This window comes from Lipophrys pholis (assembly GCF_963383615.2).
Source record: "Lipophrys pholis genome assembly, chromosome: 13".
NCBI lineage: Eukaryota > Metazoa > Chordata > Actinopteri > Blenniiformes > Blenniidae > Lipophrys > Lipophrys pholis.
In genome coordinates, this window is record NC_137632.1 from 5,330,407 (window position 1) to 5,348,244 (window position 17,838).

At 43.8% G+C, this 17,838-nt stretch overlaps 1 protein-coding gene across 4 annotated transcripts in view; it reads left to right on the forward strand.

Annotated features, from left to right (window-relative positions):
- mcf2lb (mcf.2 cell line derived transforming sequence-like b) overlaps window positions 1–17,838 on the forward strand; it is a 42,735-nt gene that overhangs the window by 18,313 nt on the left and 6,584 nt on the right. Inside the window, exons 3-27 of one of the 4 annotated variants that reach the window (XM_080478264.1) lie at window positions 49–163; window positions 2,876–2,966; window positions 5,989–6,108; window positions 6,228–6,344; window positions 6,520–6,669; window positions 6,770–6,894; window positions 8,449–8,563; window positions 8,647–8,766; window positions 9,782–9,973; window positions 10,109–10,300; window positions 10,483–10,642; window positions 12,593–12,654; window positions 12,749–12,816; window positions 12,957–13,023; window positions 13,113–13,228; window positions 13,317–13,386; window positions 13,478–13,570; window positions 13,656–13,748; window positions 13,853–13,978; window positions 15,423–15,644; window positions 15,732–15,824; window positions 15,921–15,999; window positions 16,958–17,027; window positions 17,144–17,253; window positions 17,428–17,520. In XM_080478264.1, the coding sequence (XP_080334390.1) occupies window positions 49–163; window positions 2,876–2,966; window positions 5,989–6,108; window positions 6,228–6,344; window positions 6,520–6,669; window positions 6,770–6,894; window positions 8,449–8,563; window positions 8,647–8,766; window positions 9,782–9,973; window positions 10,109–10,300; window positions 10,483–10,642; window positions 12,593–12,654; window positions 12,749–12,816; window positions 12,957–13,023; window positions 13,113–13,228; window positions 13,317–13,386; window positions 13,478–13,570; window positions 13,656–13,748; window positions 13,853–13,978; window positions 15,423–15,644; window positions 15,732–15,824; window positions 15,921–15,999; window positions 16,958–17,027; window positions 17,144–17,253; window positions 17,428–17,520 (2,859 nt within the window). Of the gene's footprint in view, window positions 1–48; window positions 164–2,131; window positions 2,364–2,875; window positions 2,967–5,988; window positions 6,109–6,227; window positions 6,345–6,519; window positions 6,670–6,769; window positions 6,895–8,448; window positions 8,564–8,646; window positions 8,767–9,781; window positions 9,974–10,108; window positions 10,301–10,482; window positions 10,643–12,592; window positions 12,655–12,745; window positions 12,817–12,956; window positions 13,024–13,112; window positions 13,229–13,316; window positions 13,387–13,477; window positions 13,571–13,655; window positions 13,749–13,852; window positions 13,979–15,422; window positions 15,645–15,731; window positions 15,825–15,920; window positions 16,000–16,954; window positions 17,028–17,143; window positions 17,254–17,427; window positions 17,521–17,838 lie in introns of those variants that run through there. The other 3 variants (XM_080478262.1, XM_080478263.1, XM_080478265.1) reach the window with 3 other exon arrangements.

Below are 17,838 nucleotides of genomic sequence, written 5' to 3' on the forward strand. Positions count from 1 at the left end.
AGAATGTTGTATCTAAAGAGTTTGTGTTCCTCATTTTTTTATATTCAGGGGGACGAGGAGATAACGGCAGCCCCATCGTCGTCTTCCCAGAATTCCCTGCATTCGGAGAAATCTCGGACAAAGAGTTTCACAACGTGCTGACCTACCTGACCAGCGTTCCCAGGTAACCTCACTCACTGGCTTATTGTCACACCGAGAGACTGACGCTGATGTCGGTGTTTATAAATAAAGTATTCTCATGTCAGAAGTCCTGCAGTAGGTGGCAGTACAGACTTATTGTCAGATCGTTCTCATGGAGGAGATCCAGTGTTTCCCCATACCTGTCAAATAAAACATGGTGCTTTTGAAAACGTTGCTTTAAACACATCATGGTGCTTCATTACTTTTATTAAGAGATCGGATTTGATGGACAGGTCAGTTAAATAAATATAGACACCAACATCATCTCACACTTTCAAGTTTCTTTCTTGCCTTCATCACAGCTTAGAGCTTCAGTTTGTTGATTTAGCTCCTCCACTCGTCTGTGACGACCTTCCTTCATCTTGCCGGAAGGTCTTTAAAAATAGAAAGCGCACCGATTCTGGCGGCTATAATCTGAATAATGCATACAGACAGCAGAGCTGTGAGGGAAGGGCTGTTGTGTATTTATATTGGAGTCTGTTAATACACCTGCTCGTACAAGCATGTGGATTCAGACACGCTTCTGTTTATGTTCCTGGGCTTTCAGATGACATACCACTAAGACTGTCCACATGTTGTTGTTGTTGTTTTTGAAGTTTAACTTTCCACATGGAAGAAATCGTTTGCGTCTATCAGAGCGACTCTGCAGAGATTATTAGCGGCGGTCTGAGGGAAGGTCAGCCACGGAGGTGAGATGTTGAAAGGTGCAGACAGATGGCTGAAACCTCCCGTAGGTTAAAGAGTCTGACGTCTGTGTCGTGACCTCATGCCGCTGCTGCGTGTTTGAAATGAAGTCGAGCAACATTTTTGATGCTACTGATTTATTCCTGTAGTTTTTTATTATTCACAGACCCTCACTGTAAAACCTTATAACTTCTTATAACGTCTCATAACTTCACTTTCCCCTCTTTTCAATCTTTCTCCGTCCGGTTATTTCAACCAGCATTGCTTCCACATCGGGTTTCTGGTATCTGCTCTGCGACAAGGAGGGCGAACATACAGTCTATATTCATGTTGCTGCCCTCTGCGTATGCATTCATGCAGTAAATTCCCTTCATCGCTGCGACGCTGTGAGGCAAAGGTTTTTCACAGCTCAACACACAGCTGGCGGTGCTCCTGCACACCTCGTCCTGAGGAATCCACTTATGATTAGGACACTCATGCATGTACGAGTGCAGCATCATTACAATATCTCTGCCATTAATTGAATCGTATTTATGTGGGCCGAGTGTCTATTTGCAGAACGGTGCCATAACTAGATAAAATATTGCATAATTTATAGATTGCATGCAAATTTAAAAACGTAGTATTTGTTGCTTGTGTTTCAAACGCAATATTGACGTATTTGTCCAAAGATTAAATACAAAAATATCGTTTGTCATAATTTGCGTGGCGCAGTCCAGTACAAATGTGCCAGTTTACACACTTTCTTCATGCAGCAGTTTGCAGACACACTTTCAGGTCATAGCTGGGGTTTTTCCGGTCGCTGCAGGACGGCCGTTTCATCTTGTTCATCTCCTGTTTTTTTTAAGACCTGGAGCTCTTTATGTTCAACATAAACCACACTCTCATCTCAACAATCGTAAATGTCTCGGGGGCGGATAAGCTCTTGTCTCTCTTCACCCCTCCTCCTCCTCCTCTTCCTCCTCCTCCTCCTCCTCCTCCTCCTCCGAGATGTACAAAGAGAAAAGGAAAAACAAAAGAAAAAGAAAAAATATAGATGAAGTGATGAGAAAGGGCTCTTGAAAGGTGCTAGACGTGTATGAATACTAAGTATTTCCTGTTGGAGACCTTACAGTGCACAATAACAGACCACGTCCCTCTTCAAGCATGTTCCCTGTGCGACGTGCTCACACATTTTCTGATTGGCTGGCAGAACCGTCCATTAGTCTGCAGCCTGGTTGTCATTGGCTTGTGTCCCGGCTGCTTCCAGTGTCTCATTGGACCCTCTACAGATGCCGTGCAGGAGGTACAGAGGCTGGATTCTGTGATGGTCTGAAGCTTTAAGCTGCTTCTCCTGCACGCCGCGACCCACATCAGCTACTGTGTTTTTATTTTTGCTCTCCGGGTGACAAGGACTGCTCGAGTTAACTTCTACCTCCGTGCCTGCACTGTTGATAGTCGCAGAATGGCTCACATGAGAACAAACACTTGAGGATTACTGGGATATTCCTACATAAAAGGTAATGCCAGTACTTGTGTGCACCTTTGCAGTGGATGAGTTGCGTTTGCAGGTACATGCGCGGCGGAGGATCCTGCAGATGAGCTGCGCATGCAAGTGTCTCTGATCGTTGTCTGTGTGTGAACCATATTGCTCTTGTCTCTCGGGACCACAAGAGGCGGCAGGGTATGGGGGTGCACGGATAAAGACAGGGATGACAGGCTGATGGCCAAAAAAAAAAAGCTGGAGGAGCTGCACAGCACCGTGTTTAATTCCTGCACCAGCTGGTTAAGCAGAAAAACAACAAAATGAAACACTCGGCTGCTTCTCTGTGTCACAGAGGAAACTCCATACATTTTTTATTCCCTTCTCGTTGCTCACTGAGGACTTCTCTGTGCTGTGTGGACGAGACGAGTCACTGTGTTCGAACAGTTTAGGTCTCCCCTGGCAGATCAGTTTCTTCTCACCTCTGAGCCACCAAGTGGGAATCACATCGGACCTGTGTCAACCTCGTTGCCTCATTGTGTTTTGCAGCTTGTCATCGACTGGCGTTGGTTTCATCCTGGTCATTGATCGCCGACAGGACCGATGGGCAGCCGTCAAGGGGACCCTGCTTCGTATTGCAGTGAGTTTGTGTTCTGAGCTGTCAGTGACTCTCAGTCTCTCATTAAAACGCTTGTCAGGCACTTTCTCCAGGACTTCAAGCACGTCATCATCATCTCAGACTGCCATGTGTCACCAAAGCATTCACATCTCAAACCATTAAAATGCCTGTTCTAAAATGACCTTACCACCATTTAAAATCAATTATTACCTTAAGACCAAAGATAAGAAGCATCCAGACTGGTTGAAAAGCTGCTCTGCCGTTGCTCAAGAGCCACACTGCTCCAGCTTCTGCTGCTACTTTTATTTTTAATTTTTTTTTGTTTTTTGAATCATTAAATCAATCCCATCTTCTTTTAAGATTAAATACCAGCAGGACACAAGTCTTGTCACTCAAACTGGTGAATCGGGAATAAATTAGACTGAATTGTATGGTTTTTTTTGCCCATTTCAACCTTTTTCTTTTGTCAGTGAATCATAATGTGTTAATCAGTGTTTCAGCCTTTCTGTAGAGACGAGATGAAACACTGGCAGTGCTCCACTGTGTCTATGCTGGGGGGGGAGGAGGAGGAGGAGGAGAAGGAGGAGGAGGAGGGTCACCCTCTAATCCCATTGCTTATTCCTTTCGGTGCTCAAACAATAGAGTTTTGAACAGAACCGTGATTCATAGTCAAGTTCTAAAAGCTTTGCAGCTTCGCTGAAACCTGCACTGCAACTAAAGCTGCTTCTTCACATCTTGCTTTTATTACCTGCTTTCAGGTACAGAGCTGCATTGTTTCGGCCATACAGAAAGAAAAACACTGTTGAAGTGATCGTATAGGACAGCTTTCTTCAAAGGCTTTGCATAAAATAGCTCCGTTTCAGGTTGAACACGTGTCTACAATTACCTCTGAAGCCAGTGAAATAATAAATCACCACGTCGTCGTGTAGAGATGAACGGCGCCACCCACAGTCTCCAGAGACGTGTCAGACCTGCTCAGTCATTCTAAATTAAATCAAGCTTTTATTAATCCCAAAAGGGGGGGGACTTTTACCGACTGACAGGCCAGTAATAGGGGACCTCCAGTCATCCCTGCAATAAGGTTCTGATTAGAGCGAGTCGGTCGAGCCGCTGAATGTTCGGTGATGAATGCTGCTCCTCTCTGTCTGGAGTGGGGAGGCTCTTCAGCGAGTGTGGATTTGTTTGAGTCACAAAAAAGCTTGTGCGTGTGCTGTGAGATGAAAGGCTTGTGTCTGGGGTTTATCACCTATATGGGTGCTTTTCTCTGTATTTGATCCCGGAGGGTTTGAGTTCATGCAAGGCTCAAGCGGACAGCAGTGAGCAAAGACTGGTAATAATTAAGTCTATAACCAGACATGCTCTCCCTGAAGCTTGTCATTTATCCGGCTCCTCTTTTAGGAGTGTGTGTGTGTGTGTGTGTGTGTGTGTGTGTGTGTGTGTGTGTGTGTGTGTGTGTGTGTGTGTGTGTGTGTGTGTGTGTGTGTGTGTGTGTGTGTGTGTGTGTGTGTGTGTGTGTGTGTGTGTGTGTGTGTGTGTGTGTGTGTGTGTGTGTGTGTGTGTGTGTGTGTGTGTGTGTGTGTGTGTGTGTGTGTGTGTGTGTGTGTGTGTGTGTGTGTGTGTGTGTGTGTGTGTGTGTGCGCTTCTGACAAAGAGCAAGTAGACCATGACTGCCAGCGACCACAGACCCAAACACAACGGTTGACTGGTGAGAAGCTACATTATACATTTAAAGGGTTTAAAGCAGATATTCTGCTGGTTTATTGACCACAAGACCAAAATCTTCTGCGACCTTCAGCTCATACGCTCATTTCGTCCCACAGATGAACAAAATCTTCATTCAAATAGGTGTAGGTTCTTTTTGATAATATAGAAAATAGATGTACTATTTTGCAAATCCAATTTTTAATGCCATTTCATTGCTGAGAATTTACAGCTGCACAACCTCGCATGAAATGAACAGAATAAACTAACGTTGGTTGTGATGAAGAATATTTTTCTCAGTGACGATAAGAAAGCTAAACTATACCTGGCATTTGCTTTACAAACGTATGTAATATGATTAAACAGGATGGTATTATGATCTAGACCTGTTCGTGGGTCTGATTAATGATGGGGAAAAAAAACAAAAAACATCCTTGCAAGCGTAACCTTGCTTCACAACACAAATTTTCCCATTAATCCTGAAGACATCAAGTTTCTATGTCGTGCGATAACGTCTACCACAACAGTTATCTTCCTTTTCCAGCTGGTTAGCAAAAGCAAACACCAAGTTGATTTATTAATTCTATTAACACTGTCTTTCCCAGGGGGATTTTATTCACAATGTGTTTGCTGCCATTTTTGCTTCGAGCTGCATTCTTCAATTCTCTTGGGGGGGTTCAATCAGACGATTCACCCATTTAGGTCATTTGCTAATTAAAGCTGCGTTAACAGTTGTGTTTCCCGTCGAGGAGAGATCAGTGTCTGTCCTCTGCTGCCGCAGCAGTATGTGCTCTGTCAGGACTCGTCCATTATCACATCTTAAATAGTATTTCATTGCTTCTTGGTCTGGTGGATGCAGAGAACAATGATGATGAAGACAGTCGGGGGGGTGAGGATGAGGATGCTCACATGTAACAAACAGTGGATGCATGAAAAGAACAAAAAGTAAAAGATTGTCCTCCATCTCCACTAGAAATGCGTCAACTCGAGCACAGCAGCTCCTTAAAAGGTTAAAAAATGCAGAATTGCTGGATTTGCATGCATCAGGACTTTTTCCACCTCATTATTCAAGCGGAAACGACCCGCAGACGTAAAGATGAATGTCCCTGCCATCAGACGCCAACCTGCATCCCACGCATCCCTCTCCTCTGGGACTCCACGGAGTGTCTTCGCACGCTTGAATGTTTTTGAGCACCAAATCTTTGAGAGGGAGGATCCACTGTCGGTGGGAAGAGCACGACATGTCCCGCTGGAGAGTGGTGCATAACTGGCTGGAGGGTGGAGTGAAGCGCCGGCTGCTCTGTTACGTAAGTGACGGGCTTCGTCTCCCCTGTGATTTCAGGGCTCCTTCCCAGGGAACCTCCAGCTGGTTCTGGTTCTGAGGCCCACCACCCTCCTGCAGCGCACGCTCTCCGACATCCTCTTCAAGTTCAACAAGGATGAGTTCAAGATGAAGGTGCCGGTGCGTGTCACCACTGTTTTAATATGTCTTGACTTCCAGCAGGTCACATCCCGGAGAAATCCAGGCAGCGCTTTCATAATCAAACCAAATCGAAATGCACTTTCATGTTTCCGTTTTAGGTGATTATGCTGAGCTCTATAACTGAGCTGCACTCCTATATCGACCGCTCACAGCTGACCCAGGAGCTCGGGGGAACGCAGGAATACTGTCATGAGAAGTGGATTTCACATCGTACGGTATGCACATGCCGCTCCATACAAACTGCTTTTAAATGATTAGTCCTGCAGCTAAGAGACACAAGACGGACATGAAATGTGCTATTTCATGATAATCGCAAGTGTTTGTCAACATTAGTTAACTATAAACCCAACCGACGTGAAGAGCGTGCACGCTGTGCCGTGTTTCCTCCAGGCGATTGAGGGCTTCGCGTTGATGGTGAAGAAAACCGCTCAGACGCTGCAGTCCTTCGGGTCTGAGCTGGCAGAGACGGAACTCCCCAACGAAATCCAGGCCACGACTCTCCTGCTCAGCACGCACACCAACAAGAAGACGAAAATGAAGGTAAACCTTCCACTTGTGTCCTTCAGCATTAATTCTTCTTCTTTCGTTGGTGCATCAGTTGTAAAGTTGGATGTTGATTTGAGTGTGTTTCTCTCCACAGGAGGACATTGTGGTGGCTGTGGGTCAGGGCAGCAGGCTGCTGGAGAGCATCAACGAGCCTGTGGTGCGAGACCCCGACCACAACATGAACCAGGACGAAATGGAGAACCTCGCCACGGTGCAGAGGTTAGGATGACCACTGCACAAATAACATGCTGCTCTGAAATTAGAATTACAGTTCATTTATCTTCATATTGGAAATTCTTTTTACAGCATCTGTTACCTTTGTTAACCAAAGGTTTTTAACTTGCATCTCTGAAAATAAGCAACAAGTTAAAAGGTCTGATTGTGGAATTTTATTTATTCACGTCCAAAATACAGATCGTCTTTTATCAGCCACTCTTAAGTTTGAATCATCAAATCTGTCATCAGTGTTCACAGTTTACTTCCTGGAGACTCAGACACACTTTAATTGTCATTCAAACCAATTACATGATTGGAAAGAAGCAGTTTTGGGGGGTTTTTTTTTAGACGAGTGTGAACAAGGGAATTAGGCCGAACTAAAATGAAACAGAACTAAGACGATCGTAAAACAGAATCCACAGAAAGGGCCTTTGACAGACGGTTTTATGATGTTGTACAAAGTACAGCAGCATCAGCTTGAAATCGAGGCTGTGCAACGGGCGGCGCAGAGCAGCAAAAAATACACAGACGTAAGATTAAGATGACAGGTGAGTGTTTTGATAGTGTGCAGTGTTCGGTCCGTGGGCGGGTCAGCGGTCAGACTGCAGGTTGCTAGAAGCAGTGTTTTGTTCTGGCTCCCCCCACAGTGAACAGGAGGAGTCACAGAGGATGTAGGGAGATTCTTCTCTGCAGACTTTACCCGCCTCTGCCTGGCGGGCCTTGTTAATGAGCTTCGCTGCGTTGGTGCAGCAGGTGTTGGTGAGCTGAACACCGACAGACCCGTCAGAGGGTTTATCAGGGTTTATTGTTTCAAACCTTTTCTTCACCTTTGACGAGGATGGACTGCCGGTGGGTTTTAGAGGACGGCACAAAGTCGTGGCACTCGCAAATAAAGATTCGGGGTTCTACATGTTACTATTGAGTGCTTGTACAGTTCTTCCTAATTATTCTCAAAAATGAAAGTAATCACTATATTATTCCAATTTTCCCCATCAAGTTCTGTTGGAATAACTCTTGATTGTAATGTGATACTGATTAATATCCCTGAATCTGAAGAGAAATCATGTTTGTATCCGTGTTGCTACAGATTCAGAGATGAAACCATTGAAATTGAGCTGTTTACAATGTAAAAACTCTAATTAATGCACAGCTTTATAACGTGCTCATTAATAATTTAGGTGAGGAAAAAGGCCTTTTTAAAGCGTGATTTAGAGTTTTAGGTTCTTTCTAATATCTTTTTATTAACAATAAGAAATTTTTAGCGACAGCATAATTAATTGAACATTCTCAGTGTTAATACGTAGGTTAAATCCCATTTTACAGTTGGTTTTCAGAACTTTAGTTTTTTGTGGCCGTCTAACCGACCATTACTATCCAGTATTTATATCACTAGTTGTCACGGCAGCGTGTTTTCAGGTCAGTCGGTATTTTAAACATTTGACAACACATCCAGCAGCCTCCACCTGCTGATTCAGCTTTACTCCACTGTCAGTTTTTCTCCCCCTGGTTTGACTCCATCTCCCGCCGCCTCCTTGGTTCCCCCTCCCGTGTTGCCAGGTTGCTTTCTCAGCTGGACGAGACAGAAAGGGCCTTCGACGAGTTCTGGGTGAGGCATCAGACCAAACTGGAGCAGTGTCTCCAACTGCGCCACTTTGAGCACAACTACCGGGAGGTGAGCGGAGTCCGTTAACTCGACCCGAACCTTCTGGGTCTGGTTAAATCTCGACGCGCTGACCCGGGGGCTTTCTGCTGCAGGTGAGGGCTCTGCTGGATCAGGTGTCCGAGAAGCTGGCGACCTTCTCGGAGGTTGGGATCAGCCCAGCTCACGCGGAACACATCTTCTGTGAAACCACCGCCTACGAGGAGAGAGTTTGTGTAAGTTGCACCTGATCGCCACACCGGTGCCGAAAAACATCTTTATAGACGTTTTACCATAACAGCACATCAAATTAATTCAAAATAATTTCCCCAAATTTGGTTTCACACGTCATCAGAGAGCTCCTAAAATCCTGACGGGATAATTCACACACTGAAAAGTAGTTCTTTTTTTTTTTTTTTATATTTCACTTATATTTGAAACTATTTGCATGCAGGCAGTGGGGTTGGTGGAGTTTGGAAAAATGTTAAAGAAATCAGATAAAAGTGGAATAGAATAATGTAATATAAAATAGAAACACAAACATTGTCCTAGTAAAAGTCTGATCTGATCAGTGTGTGAGACTAAATTTAATCAATGCATTTATTCAATGTGAGCGATCCGATCTGCTGGTGAAGTTACTGATAATTGTGAATATATGACATCCGTAGAGTGTATAATTAAGTCCTGATGCTAAATACTGAGATGGGTGCAGATACTGATGTGGACTTGATAGAAGAATCTGTTGAAAACGGCTTTGATTTCAACCCGGGTGGGTTTTTCTTAATAAATGTGCTATAAAGTGTTACTAGTTAGGTGACAAAACGTTCTAAGTCCTAAACTGGATCCACAGCAGAGAAGAAAACACTTGAGCACAGTTGCCTGTTTTCAGATGATATTTGTTCAATGTGCAGAACAAACATCTTAAACCGATGACAGTTTTGAAAAGTCGATGAGTAAGTGTGTGAAAAGGCTTGTGCATTCAAATGTGGTAACAAACAAATCTTTTGTAAATAAAAACTACATGGAAATTAAAGCATTAAAGCCACTTCTCTTACACTTTATTTAATGTTTATCTGTGGCAGCTTTACTTAAATACCACCCTTTCCCGGGTAGAAAAACAGAGAATAACAAGCAGAAGGAAGCTCAGACCGTCACGTTCCAGCTCCTCGTCCACAAACCAGTTTAAGTTTAAATTATAATGTGGGGAATCAAAATGGCCGACTGAGTGACGTCTCCGCTCCGGTTCCTCAGGAGGTTCTGGACCGAGCCTCGGCTCTGTCCCGCGAGGGAGAAGACCTGATCCAGAAGTCTCACTACGCCGAGGACTCCATCCAGCCCAAGTGCAGCGAGCTCAGACAGATCGTCCAGAGTGTGACGAGCAGCCTGAGGGTCCAGAGGGAGCAGCTGCTCAAAGCCATGGAGCTGCACCAGCGCCTGGACAGGGTGAGAAGACCACACACACACACACAGACACACACACACACACACACACACACACACACACACACACACACACACACACACACACACACACCTCCACTCTACTTGCCAACCAATTAACCGTATTGTTTCCTCCAGGCGTCTAAATGGGTGGATGAGGGTATTTACCTGCTGGCTTCTCAGCCGGTGGACAAGTGTCAGTCCCACGAGGGGGCCGAGGTCGCCCTGCAGGAGCTGGAGCGTTACCTGGACGGCGCAGCCCAGAACCAGCTGACGGAGCTGGGCGACATCTGGAGCGAGTACGAGGCGGTGCTGAACCAGCAGTTCAGGGTGAGAGGAGGGCGTGTGTGGCGTCAACGCCTTAACTTCTACCTTTCTGCAAAGGAGAGCAGCAATATGATGTTAGATACTGTGACCAAAGTGGCCAATCAAACCAACGTTAACATCCATGGATGCTTCATTCTGACGGCTTCATTCTGACGGCTTCATTCTGACGGCTTCCTCTGCGTCAGGACCAAGTGGAGAGAATCTTCCAGAAGCAGACGTCCATGCAGGAGATGTTTGACAAGAGGAGAGTCAGCCTGAAGAAGCTGGCGGCCAAACAAACCAGGCCTGTGCAGCCCGTCGCCCCGAGACCTGAAGCCTTCATCAAATCTCCCCTCAGCTCGCCCGGTCAGTCCACACACACTCTCTCTCTCTCTCTCTCTCTCTCTCTCTCTCTCTCTCTCTCTCTCTCTCTCTCTCTCTCTCTCTCTCTCTCTCTCTCTCTCTCTCTCTCTCTCTCTCTCTCTCTCTCTCCCTCCCTCCCTCCCTCCCTCCCTCCCTCCCTCCCTCCCTCCCTCCCTCTCTCTCTCTCTCTCTCTCTCTCTCTCTCTCTCTCTCTCTCTCTCTCTCTCTCTCTCTCTCTCTCTCTCTCTCTCTCTCTCCCTCTCTCTGTGTCTGTCTCTCCCTCTCTCTGTGTCTGTCTCTCCCTCTCTCTCGGTCTGTTTCTCTCGCTCTCTCTCTCTCTCTCTCTCTCTCTCTCTCTCTCTCTCTTTCTGTCTCACACACACCCACAACTTCACTGATCGTCTCCTCATGTGTTTCAATCATATGTCAACGTTCATCAATTCTACAGAAGAAGAAAAGTGAAAGTAGCTGAACTTGTTTGAATCAAAGTAAAATCCAATACCTGTTCAGAAATGACTGAAGAAATTCTTAACCGTAATGATGTTTTTATTAAAACGTGATATATTAAATGTAATGCGGTGTGAGGTGAAAGACTGTAAAGTAGAACTGTAACAGGTAAGACCGTTAAAACAGAGTTCGAAATACTTTTCTGAAACTTCGGTTGATATTTCTCTGTATAAACACTGTACATCACTGGATGTCTCCTATTTTGTCTCTTATATTAAATCTTACTCCGTCTGGGTTAAAACAGGTACTGAGCCAATTTTAAGAGTGTTGAAGGTAGAAAGTACAAAATATCTGTTTAAATGCAGCCAATGAAAGTAAAAAAGTTTTCAGTAATTAGTAAGTACTCTAAGTACAGTACAAATCCATGAAAAATCTATTCAGGTTCCGTAATAAAGTATTTGTACTTAGTGAATTAATAGGATTCTATACAAATGAGAAAACACACAAACAGTTATTGTCGTCACTTTGTGTATCAGAACTACAAGACAAATACTGTGTTTTAATGAAAGTTTTCTGTGACAACAGTGTAACCAGAGCATTATGCATTTAATCTAAATCCTCTAAAAGAATTAGTAAAGAACCTTCTGGATGATAAAATTCTACTTTTATGCACGCTCACTAAAGGTGGAGCTCAAGACTTGAAATGTACGTCGACACATTTTCCTGAACTCGTGGCCATTTTATCCGTCCTGAGTGAAACACATCATGTTATTTTAAATATCAAATCTTCTCTAAAATAAACTTGAGAGAAACTTGACCTTTAACAGGGTGACGTTGTGTAACACATGAAAATAATAAAATGTTATTGATGTATTTCTACATTTCTTAAATAATTTGCTAATACTTTTCATTAATATTTTTATTGTTCTTCAGAACAATCTGCCACTCCTCCTGCGTCCTGGAGAAAAACCAGAATATATATTTAACTTCATTAATATGGAGAAAATCCGATGGACATGAAATGATTCACTCACTAAATTTAATCTAAGAGTCCTTTTATTCTGGAATTCATTTTGTATGAGATTTAGAGCCTTTCCAGCTTCTTATGTTTGACACTTTGATAGTGGGTGTGAAGCAGATTAATCTTTTCTTCCTCTTTGTTCTGTATATTTATTTCTGTTTTTGTTTTTTTGTCTTTGTGTTTCTGTTGTTTCCTCGTTTTCATTTGTGAGTTATGTAAAAAAAAAAATTTAATTCCATTAAAAAGAATGACTGTTATAGCAAGACGTAGCTTTTATACTTTCATTAATGAAATGCTTTAGACGTTTATATTTCAAACGTACGTTCAGGAGATCTGCTCTCGACTCTTCATTATAATTTGACATAAATACAAAGTGCCTGATATGTTATATTTGCACACTAACTGAAAGTAGTGAATTTCAACATAAGTCCAGATGGTTGATCCATCTTGAGTGAGTGAAACAGTTATTTTCTTGCCTCTCACAGCACACAGAGCTCAGCTGGAGAAATCCACCTCGCAGTCGGACTCTGGAAACGGCTGTGAAAAAGTGAGTGTCCCGATGCCGACGATCCCTCACTTAGTCTTCGTGTTGTTTGGCGTTTATCTCGGTGACACCGACTCGTTTTGTTTTCTCCCAGCAGAACGGAGACGGCGGCAGCAGACACGCCTCCCTGTCGGAGGAGGAGGAGAACCTGGCGGTGCTCCGGCGGTGAGGGATTCTGTCTCTGTAATCATATTTCACGGCTGATGGACGACGTGAAAACGGTTTTCTGTTCATCTGTCTTTCTGCGGGCCGCACTGAAACCCTTCATTTTCCTTCCCTCGGCCACATTCTGCCGCCGTCTGCAGACACGTGATGAACGAGCTGCTGGAGACGGAGCGAGCCTACGTGGAGGAGCTGCTCTGCGTGCTGCAGGTGGGTTCCTTCGCTCCGCCGACGGTTCCTCATCCGTCTCTCTTACCCGCACCTCGGATCTCAGCGGTTGTTTTCCCTGTGATTTGCAGGGATATGCCTCGGAGATGGATAATCCATCAATGTGTCACCTCATTCCGGCTCCTCTGCAGAACAAAAAGGAGATTCTGTTCGGCAACATGCCGGAAATCTATCACTTCCACAAGAGGTGACTGGGCGCCACCTGCCTGTCACGCTGGGTATTCATGTTGCCTCTGTCACGCTCTTCTTCTCAAACATGCGTTTGGTTCTTCTAGAACGTTTCTGAGGGAGTTGGAGCAGTACACCGACGTCCCAGAGCTGGTTGGTCGATGCTTTTTGGAGCGGGTGAGTGGGATGGTCAGCCGTCCACTTTGAATTTGACTGCGTTTGTGTGCGAGGAGGCTTGTTGGGTGTTGATCTCTCTCACCGCCACCAGATGACCGACCTGCAGATCTATGAGAAGTACTGCCACAACAAGCCTCGCTCAGAGAGCTTATGGAGGCAGTGCTCAGACTGCGCTTTCTTCCAGGTGAACAGACCGCCTTCCAACGAACCGATCATCTGCGTGGATTATCTTAAATATAGTCTAATTCTTTTCCTCTTGTCTTCATCAGGAATGTCAGAAGAAGCTGGAGCACAAACTGGGTTTAGATTCATATCTGCTGAAGCCGGTTCAGAGAATTACCAAATATCAGCTGCTACTGAAGGTATCACACTTTTTGTCAAATACAAACCCAAAAGCCTCTTTTCTGCTATTTTTAGATGTAAACAGCTTTTAAATTTTTTTATTTTTTTATTTTTTTAAATTCAGGAAATGCTGAAGTACAGTAAAGGCTGCGAGGGCACTGACGACCTGCAGGAGGCGCTCACCTCCATCTTGGGCATCCTCAAGGCCGTCAACGACTCCATGCACCTCATCGCCATCACAGGATACGAGGTGAGACGTTCAGGACGCCTCGGGTCTGTTCATCACTGAGTATGTGCCTGAACACATTGTGATTTCAATGTCAGGGGTGTCAAACATAAGGCCCACGGGCCAAAACCGGCCCGCAAGAGGCTCCAATCCGCCCAAACCACCAAGCAAATGGTGAAAATTTAAAAGAAAACATAGATTTTTTTTTTTTTAAAGAAATTACTTAAGAGTAGTGAACCCCGAGCTGAGATGTCAGTAATGACATGAGCCTGAGAGCCATGTTGTCAGGGTGAGTTTGTAAAAACAAGCATAACACAGCAGCTATAGAAGTTTGTTTTGCACATTTCACTGTATTTTACACCAGAAGGTTTCATTATCGTTGGCTTGATGTTGAAATTGTAGTAATTTTTGTGTGAAAATAGTAACATTTCCATCATGTATCTTCTGCACCACAACAGAGAAAAACCTTTAGATTTAAAGGTTATTATATTAATATTTTACCAGTCCGGCCCACTCAAGAGGACGTTGGTCTTTATGAGCTAAAATGTGTTTGACATCCCTGATTTAAGTTGCTCATAAAGAAAAATAAACATCAACAGAGAGATGGGACACAAAAAGCCAGGTGATGGAGCTTTAACAGCATGCCTTATTTCAATTATATATTTTTTTTGATTGTAAATTCAAAATGAAAGACTCCCAGTATGTTACCATCAAACCATATTGCTGTTGGTGTTTTGACATAATGGATCAAAATGGAGACAATCGTAAAAAACAAAACAACTTTTGACTATTTGTTGGAGGGACGGTATTACAAGATAAATTATGACTTAATTAGAACCACAGCAGGTAAATTTAGTGTCACAGCAGCTCCGTGGTTACATGAATAGACATAAAACCGTTTTACAGCATTTGCCCAATTTAAATAAATTGAACAAAATTAGAATACTATAGAACCCAGAACCTTTGTTTACGGCACATCGGTGAAATCACAAAGACTCGCTGCCATTGGTTTTTGAAACATTATAAAAATGTGCAAATCTACAGGTGGTTGTTGCTGCAGTTTTCAGATAAATGTAGAATATTAAATTTCACCCTGAAATCCCATCATACCCCCTCAAAACATCTGTGGTACTTCCTCTTCCTCTCTGTGACATCAGTTTTCTTCCTTTTAAATTTAATGTTTGGGTTGGATGGAGAAATGCGTCACTAAATTTAAGATACGATGGAAAAAAAACCTCCTTTTGTATTTTACTGACACGTTCAATTAATCCCAGCTGGATAGAAAAAGACAAAGTGACACAAAAGCTGTGAGAGTGAGGCTACCGGGAAACATAGAACTGAAACTCTCCAGGCTGAGACGTCTACAAAGAGAAGAAACGAGAAAAACCCTCTATCATATTCCAGAACATTCAATCGGTCGGATCAGATGTTTCTCACAGCCTCTTTCCCTCCGACACTTTGTTTTCAGGGGAGTCTGAGCGAGCTGGGCAAGCTGCTGATGCAGGGCTCGTTCAGCGTGTGGACGGAGCACAAGAAAGGTCACGCCAAGGTCAAGGATCTGGCCCGCTTCAAGCCCATGCAGCGACACCTCTTCCTCCACGAGAAGGCTTTGCTCTTCTGCAAGAGGAGGGAGGAGAACGGGGAGGGCTACGAGAAAGCCCCCTCCTACAGCTTCAAGCAGTCTCTGAGCGTGAGAACCGTCACCTTGTCTCTGTGATCCTGGTACTGGTTGGGGGGTTGGTGGTGATGTGGAAATGTTTGGATGTTTCCCGAGCAGATGAGCGCTGTGGGCATCACCGAGAACGCCAAGGGAGACAACAAGAAGTTTGAGATCTGGAGCAGCTCCAGAGAAGAGGTCTACATAGTTCAGGTGGGATAGTAATACCTGCTGGGACCTGCTGGTAATCCGTCCTCCAGAGGGTAAAGTCAGCACCTTTTAATTCATTTCTATTCTATTGTATTTCAGGCTCCCACAGCTGAGGTCAAAACCACCTGGGTGAATGAGATCAGGAAGGTCCTGACAACACAGCTGGAGGCCTATAGAGGTACGTCGCTAGATTCTAAAACAGACTTCAGAATAATTCTTTGATTCTTTTAAAACAGTGTGGGGGGGTCTCCTCTGGGGGGCGCCAAAGAAACACACACGTCCTACAAACATAATCTTTACACAGAATTACAAGCTGCTAAACTATTACTTCTTTTTTCTTTCTTTCTTTTTTTGATAAAAACACAATGTTTTGGAATTGAATTTATCATAAAATAATCGTATGTTATGTTATTTGCAAACTATATATAACAAGAGCCATCAAAGATTTCTGACATCCGCCACACCTGACCTTTTCCCGATCACCTGGTGGATGTAATAAGCATCCAACCACCATAACGAGATGTTTTTTTTAAAAAAGATCCAGAGGTAAATCAAACATCTGCTTTGCACTTTATCAGTGCCCCATAAAATTCTCTTCATTTGATTCAGCTTATCGCAGAGCTTTAAGATTTATGCAGACTTTGGTACAACTTTCCCTATGAATCCACTCTTGACCTGCTGCCTTCATATTTATCCGCCTACTTAAACATCCATGTCTGCCTCTCTGTGTTCTCAGTTTGTCCACGATTATGGGGAAATAAAACCAGGAATTTGAAACCGTCTGGTCTGATGACCCTGATTTTTCTTTTAATGTGAGACATAAAACTCCAGAGAGTGTCTGATGGCTCTTGTTATTGTTTTATTTATCATTTATTTCAATATTGGGAACATCATAGCTTTGCACTTTCTGATATCTGTTGTTTTACACTTTATGTAATATAATGTGATTTTGTTATGTGTCTGAACAATCATTGTTGAAGATGAGAACAAGATTACATGTGTTAAAAAAAAAAGTCAAATAAAACCTCTGTGGGGTGTGGGGGGGGGGGGGGGTTCTTTCATAATTATGAATCATTATAACCATATTAATTAATGTTCCGTATTAGTTTTAAGTGTCTTTCCTGTACTTTAAGAAGCCAGCCAACAGAGGGCGCCAGACCAGGTTTTCCAGTTTCCACCTGTGCCTACTGGAACAGTAAACCTCAGGTAATTCACTAAATCTTCTCAATGTATAAATTATTATTAATTACGTGCTACTCTTTGTTGATTTGTGTGTGATGGTTTTTTTTTTTAATGTTTCTCCATGTTTTGTCCTTCCACAGTCCATTTAAGAACGGTCAGAGGAGCTTTAAAAGAGGCGAGGAGAAGAAGGCTGAGCCCTGCAGCCCCGAGGTGAACTCCTCCTCTTCTTCACCGAAGCCCTCGGGAAAAGGTGAGAACCGGCCAGATCTGGTGGGACGGAAACTTCTTCTTTCTCCTACACCAAATCTGCTCTGCGTATTTTCAGCTGTGTGCTGTTCCTACGTTGCTTTGCCCCTTAATGCTTTACTTAACGTTGCTTTTCCCCTCTTTCCTGTTCGACCTCCGGCCTTCCTCTTCGGCTCAGACGAGGCTGCGACCAGCCCGACCGCCGACCGAGCCGCTGTGGCTAAAAAGCGTTTTACCTTGCAGGGATTCAGTAACCTCAAAGCTCAGAAAGGTAACGGGGCTTTTTATTTACTGTCGTATTGAATCAACGTCACACAGCTGAAGCATTTTAACTTGAGAGTTTGTGGATCTGAGACGAGGTGCCGGCCGGCGTCGGCTGAGAAGTTCCTCTTCTGTCGCCAGTGACGGGAAAAGTTAGTGATTTTAGTCAAAAACATAGTTCAGGTTATAACTGTCTTTATGAAGGAAGCGAATTTAATTTCAGTTTCAGTCAACCGGAGTATAAAAGGTTTGAGCAAAGAAGGAAATAAAACAAGAATTTTATTTAAAAAAATATAGAATCTAAATCTAGATAAAATAAAACTGCAGG